We start from the raw sequence: 7,174 nt of genomic DNA on the forward strand, positions 1-7,174 counted from the left end.
ATTGGAGGTTCATCCCAAGACTAACTCTTCTATGGAACAATCATTATTATTCTTAGATAAGGGCACTGAGACTCAGAAAGTTTTGAGTGTCTTGCTAAAGAGCATGCTGTACGGAGGCCTGAGGTGGGATTCACTTCTAGGCAGTGTGATTACACAGAAGGGGGCTATTCGGTGTGACGGAGGGCACAGCAGTCCAACCCTGCCTGGCAGAACTGAAAATAACACAGTCAGCTGGTGGGCTGGCCACATGGCTCGGAGGACTAAACTGCCTGCTTAGGCAGGTGCAGCGACCAGTGTTTGATCCCTGGCCTGCCGTGCCAGCCCTGCTCCTGGGGTGCACTGAGACGCAATTGAGACTGGGTGTGGGGGCGCTCCTATAATCCCAGCACTTGGGAGGCTGAAAACAGGTGGATCACGATGAGTCCAATCTGTGTAGTGAGACCCTGTAGACCCTGCACTAAAATATGAAAATAAATTAAAACACAAAGGAGAGATCAGCTGAAATGCTGCAAAGGGCAGGATGAAAAGATGTAACAATCCTGAGCTTGCTCTCTTATCTTTTTATTATTTTATTTATTTACTTATTTGTATTTTTAGTAAGGGTCTACAGGGTGTACAGGGTCCGATCTCACTATGTAGATCAGACTCATAGTGATCGCCTGTTTTCAGCCTCCCAAAGATCTGGGATTACAGGCGTGCACCACCATGCCTAGTCTCAATCGCTGTCTCAGTCTGGGGCTGGAATGGCAGGCCGGGGATTGAACCCCAGCTGCTGTGTCTGCCTAAGCAGGTGCTTTAATCCACTGATCTATTTGGCCAGCCCTTCTCTTATCTTTTTAATCCATTGTGGCAAAATACATGGCATGAAATCTACTACTTTAATCACTGTTAAGTGTACATTTCAGTGGCACATTCATAGTGGGATGCAACCATCACATTTCCAGAACTTACAATTACAAACTAAAGTGCTGAACACACTACTCTCCCTATTCCTACTCCACCCACCTGCCAGCCACTGGTAACCTACACACTTCTGTCTTCATGAATTTACTTCATCTAGGTGGAATCATGTGCTACTTTTCCCTTTGTATCCAGCTTAGTTTACTTAGAATAATGTGTTCAAGGTTTAACCATGATGGGCCGGGGAGATGGCTCAGTTGAATAAGTGTGTGTCTGGCAAGCCCAAGGGCCTGAGTTCAATCCCCAGGTCCTGCACCAAAAAAAAAAAAAAAAAAAAAAAAAAAAAAAGAAGAAAAAAGGTTTAATCATGTTGTAGGATGTATCACAATTGTATTTTTGTTCTATATGACAACCTGGGTTTATACAAGTCAGAGCTACACAGTGATACCCTGTACCAAATACATAAAAAATAAAAATAAATAAAAAAGAACCTGGGTTTAAGAATCATCTTTAAGCCACCTTAACTGAGCGATGCCTTGTTAAGTTAGATAACAACTATACCTATGTTGTAGCCATGTGACATGGGGTTTTTCCAACTGACACATAAGGCAGAACTCAAATCCTTCTGGTAAAGCACCGGACTACTCAAAATGGAAACTCCTCAGCATGTGGAAGAATTACCCAGAATTTCTCTAAGTGTGTTGTGTACACAATCATGACAATCAAAATCTATCTTTTTTTCAACTTCACTTTATCTATTTTGATAATCCCTTATCACAACTGTTAATCTCAGCACAGTTTTTCATCACTTAACTTTTTTTTTGTCTTAAAAAAAGACATGAACTCCAAATTGGCTGAGACACTGCCTGGTGCCCTCTGAGGAGTACAGCTAGATGCTTCTTTTCAAAACACTTTTCCAAAACCTTCACTGGAGTTAGAAATAATCAAGGGCAGAATAGGGTAAAGAATACAAATATTTATTTAAAAAACATCTTCCAGCATCAATTTCAGCTTGGCAAGCCTGAAGGGTCATTAATGTTTTGCTATTACATGACATCTGACACACAGGGAGTATTATAACAAAAGAGTGAATACTTACTAAAACTGAGAAAGAGTATGTGTAGTAAGCTACTATGATAAAAAGTGATGTTAAGGTTAAGACAGTTTTACCAGGCAATGAAAATAATCTTCTTCTCCAATAGTGTTACCCGAACAGGAGTTTTGACTAACTTACAGGCATAACCATAAACATTCTGGTTTGTGGTTATGCAGAGGTGAATTGAACAAAGATGTGAGCAGACCTCAGTACTAGTAGGTGATACAGAAACTTGGGAATAAGATGAGGGAACAATTATAAAGAATGTATTTTCTTGAAGGTCCCTATAAAAAGTGTATTAAAAAACTGAGTAGGCATGTACAATCTTTACTATGACAAGAAAAGCATAGTAGACAGCACTAAAATCGAGTACTTATACAAAATATTCTTTCATTGTAAACAGATAAAGCCTTCTCCAACTATATATATCACCCTACAAAATTCCGCTTCTGGTTTCTTTATCTGGTTCCCAGCTTTTCATATCATGGGAAAGGACACAAGCTTTTAGAGATCCATCAGCCCAACCTTTTCCTTTCACAGATGGAGCGCAAGCAGGTTATCCAATATCATATTTACTCCCAGCAGCAGAGATCAGACTAGAATCAGGTTTCTTGCCTGACTTTTCTCATTATGTGACATGACTCATTCTCTACTTGGTCCCAGATCTGTGGTTGATAGCATTTCCTCAATCTCACATGGGCAAAGGGGTCATGAGAGAAGGGAGTGAGTATGTTTGGGACTTCTCTGGGTTGTCATGAGCCTAGCGCACTAGAAGAGCAAGTGATAAAATACATCTCTTCTTTCTGCTGTGTCTTCAAAAACAATCTACAGCATGCACACGTGCATGCCTGAACACACACAGGTCAGTAGAAGAGAAACATTTCCTGAGTCAGGCGCTGTGCGCAAAGAAAACTTTTAAAGACTGTAAGAGAAATTATAGGTTTTGATTTTACTTCATCAGCATTCTAAATGTTCTATTCTGGCAACAGTATTTCTGGGTGACAACATCTGGAATACTCTTTTACAACACTCACAAGAGGTACCCTGAACAAGGGTGGTTAGGCCTTGGACGGCCATTTTCTTCTTCTTTATTCCCCTGAGAACAAAATTCAGAGAATGCAAGTGTTATTCACATTGTTAAAGGTTTGTTGTACTCAGTCTTATTCAAGGTTCAGTGCAAGGAACACTAATTGAGAGCCTCCTTTGTCATAGGCATGAACTAGGAAAACCTTGAGAGGAAAGGCAAAGCTGCCAGTCTCGTGTTTGTTGAAACACCAAACGTTATCACAGTTGTACAGATTGCCCAGTAGAAATGTATCTTTCTCTTGATGGAGTCCTTTCTGCATCAGTTTCTGTAAGAGTGATTTCTTTTTTTGTTAGAATGTTTCTTGGAAATTGCTTTCTATCTGATTAATGATTAACATGGTTTACAAAACAGAAGGCAGCCATATGTTGTATGCTTCATCTCAGGCAGTAAGTTGCCTTTGGACCATATTTCTTGTTTCCTTCCATATAGTTTGTTGTGTCTTATACACAGATTCTTGAAAAATTCTTGCTACCTGTGTAGAAAAGCCATGACTTTCTTCTTCTAAGGCATTGATGGTTTGTAGAGCAAAGGGAGTCTTTTCTCGAGGAAGGGGGTTGTTCAGGGGCCGCATGGGTATAACGGAATTGTACTTGTGTTGCCTGTTCACAGAATTCATTAGAGATGTGTAGAACTGGAAGTTGCACCAAGTATCTCTTAAAAAGTTTTCAGTAAGTAATAAGATTGTCCACGCAGACCCATTTACAGCGTCATCCAAGTTCTGTAAATGCTGCCTGCCACATGGCATTTCAGCAAAGATTATTCCAGGCTTGATGCCAAAGTCATTTTGTAGCAGCTCCTGGACTCTCAGGGCCTCATCTGTGTCATCTTCTGCATGCAGGATCACAAATTTGAGGAACACCTCTTCTGCCTCTCCTTCGGGACTCTCTTCTCCTACCTTGGCTCCCTCTTGCTCCCCTGTCTGCTCCTCTGCTATACGGCTTTGCTCCCCAACATGAGATAAGGAGGCAACTTCAGGCTTCGTGGACTCAGACTGAAGATGGCCTTGACTCTTAACCACACTGTGACTTTTACCCCAACAGAAACAAAGAGGGAAGGTGTGTGTTTTAGACTTCCCAATACCCATGATATATATCCAAGACTGAAGAGGGAAGCTTTCTTTATTTATTTCTAAGCATTTCTTTCCAATCTAAAAGAAAAAAGAACAAAGAAGCAGAATATTGTAAATTAAGTCAAAACATTAACAATCAAAAGTTTTGTCCAACTTGGAAAGCTCACAAAGGCTGTTACATACAGATACTAAGAAAGAAATAACAGGTATTTGGGAAGCCAGACTATTTGTCTTCTGAGAACTACACAAGGGCTACCACAGGCAGCCCAGGGTGAGCTAAATGGAGGATACAGTATAATAGAATGAGACATTTAGAAATTCAAAACTATATTGTATTTTACCATAGACCCATGTTAAAATAAATACTTCAAATGCTAGTGAAAAGTAAACATATCATTCTATCCATGTGGTGTTTACATCTAAGATCCCTTATCAAATTACTGCATAAACTAGGAACAGGAAAGTCTAAAGATACAGAATATTCTGATACTGGGAATGAATTTATCGTTGTATCAAATGCAAACATAAAACAGGAGGCAGTACCCTAGTGATGCCCGGCAGTCGCCTTGCTGACTCAGCATGAAGAGCAGACCTGAACTATAAGATGAAATGCTGCCCACGAAGCCCTGGCTCTGGGCTCTTGTTGTCTGGGTCAGGCACTGTGGTGGGAGAGCTAACTGGTGGAGAAGAAATTACAATTAGGGTGTGTAAAAAGTAAAATGTAGGGAATAGGTTTTTCCAGTTAACTTTAGAATACTGAAGAAAATATATTTGTTTACCTGAAGGAAAAATTAACATCTTGGTTTAGAAGCAAAAAAATCTAGAAACTGAGACTTGCAATTTTCTTCAATGAAGTAAAAATGATAGTCTTTTACAGGTGTGTGCCACCATGTGCAGCTGAAAAAATGATAGAGTCTAGATTATTTTATTATCAAAAATTCTAAGTTCAGAGTGAAAGAATTAGGTCAGCTGTGAAAGATAATATGTCATGCAAATCTAATTTAAATAGCTCTTCAGAAAATGTTGATAGTGCCACAAATAGTGCCCCAAACAGGCCATTTAAGGAGAATATTATATCAAAACACAGAAAATTTAGAATAGATAAATATGAGCCTCATATTGTCGAACATGAGCCAAAGCTACATTTTACAACATTTTTATTGTCTATTGGCAAAGACCAAAGTTCAAAAAGCAATTGTATCCAGAATGACATTAAGTAACGCAGACACATATAACTAAAGAATTCACATTTAAAAGAAATTGTTTAACAAAAGTGGTGAGAAGTGTTATGTTAGGAAAAAACAAGGAAAATAAGCCAGTTTGCTGCTGCCTCTGACTTATGAAGGAATCTGGCTGCTGCCTAACATTCACTATGTCTAATCATCAGACTGTAGACACATTATACTGTGCTAGTTAGCAAGAGGTATTCCTAGGCACACTGATTCTGAAAATGTGATATCCATACATCCCAAATGACAAAACAGACTGATTAAAACCTTTAACTAGAATTCACTGATGACTTCTGTTACTGCATTATAAGAAAGGTTTTGCCAAGCAAAGCTGTGAATAACGGTTCACCTGCATAAGAAAACAACCGTTAAACCATTCAACCATTCAGGTGCCTCTATCTATGTATGTCAATTAAAAGCCTCTTCAGCCAGGGAGATAGCTCAGTAGAATAGACACTTGCCTGGCAAATGCAAGGGCCTGAGTTGAATCCTCGGTTCTAAAAAAAAAAAAAGGCTCTTCACCTAGTTTTGAGATAGGTTTGTCAGAGCAGCTCTCTTTTTCCCCCAGTACTGGGGATTGAACTTGGGACCTTGCACTTGCCAGGCAGGTGCTTATGCTGATGAGCCATGACCCTGGCCCCCATCATTATCTTAATCACCCATGGGTGCAGCAACTGTATTTGCTGTGCATCGAAAGTATCCAACACTTTTTTTTTTGCGGAACTGGGGATTGAACTCAGACCCTTGCGCTTGCCAGGGAAGTGCTTATTCTACTGAGCCATCTCCCCGGCCCCTCCAACACTTCTAAGATGAAATGATATTTCAAGCCAGATCACAAAGGGTTTTTTTTGAAATAAAAGGGGAAAAAGTACTTTGTCTTATTTTCTTAAATACTATACCAGTAACCAAGAAAAGGGAAGGTTTCTGAAATCTCTGATATGCTTGGTACACCAGCTTCCAAGCCAGCTAATCAAAACAGAGCAAGTGCAGTGAGTGATAATGTCAGTGAAACACTGTTCTCACCTTTTTCTACTTTAAAGGAAGAGTAAGAAGAGAATGGAGAGGAAAGACATGGAACCCTAGGTACAGAGAGTCTGCCTTCGCTCACTGATGATGACCATAGCCTGGGGAGATGGGCAGGATTCAGTATTTTTCTCAGGGCTGGAAAGAAGGGAGAGGACCCATGGATGCCAAGAGGCTGGCAGAAGGAAGCCTGGAGATCCTCCTCGAGGGGCCTCACCCCCAAGGGGACAGTCGGAAGCAGGCTTGGGACACTGAGATCTTAGCAGCTGTGCAAAGCTGAGCGAGAAAGCATTGAGGTGACACCGGGAGAGGCACCTGAGACCTGCTCACAGCAGTAGGTGTGTGTGTCAGATACATTTTCATTTGCTTGAACGATAGGTGTTGAAACTCCTAATGACATTGAAAAGACTTTGAGAAATCCCTGTCCTACCCTATCCTCATCCATCCGAGCCCTAACTCCCTGATCTCTTTCTTCTACTATTGTTTCTTCTACGCCTTTCTATTGTTTCGTATGACTACTATATATACTCACTTATATAACACTACTATAATTAGTATCTATTTAACTCTACTACATATATTCTTATTTTTCTTTCACTTTTTAGAAAAAATGTCATTGCTCATTTATAAGCCAAATAGCAGTAGATAAACACTGATATATAAAGATTATATGTATATATCAGTTTATATCTATTTATCTATTTCCCTTGATATACACTCAGAGTTTTCCATATCAGTATAGAGAGAACTTCCTCACTCTTTTTTTTTTT

The 7,174-nt window shown here is 39.9% G+C and overlaps 1 protein-coding gene across 1 annotated transcript in view; it reads right to left on the reverse strand.

The window, feature by feature from the left end:
- Nucleotides 1-3,149: 3,149 nt before the first annotated feature.
- Nucleotides 3,150-7,174, reverse strand: part of Ticam2 (toll like receptor adaptor molecule 2) — a 19,892-nt gene continuing 15,867 nt past the window's right edge. The window contains exon 2 of the mRNA XM_012516758.2: nucleotides 3,150-4,230. Coding sequence (XP_012372212.1) covers nucleotides 3,463-4,167 — 705 coding nt within the window. The 5' untranslated portion in view covers nucleotides 4,168-4,230 and the 3' untranslated portion in view covers nucleotides 3,150-3,462. The remainder of the gene's footprint in view (nucleotides 4,231-7,174) is intronic.

Source organism: Octodon degus, unplaced genomic scaffold (assembly GCF_000260255.1).
Source record: "Octodon degus isolate 3935 unplaced genomic scaffold, OctDeg1.0 scaffold00124, whole genome shotgun sequence".
Lineage (NCBI taxonomy): Eukaryota > Metazoa > Chordata > Mammalia > Rodentia > Octodontidae > Octodon > Octodon degus.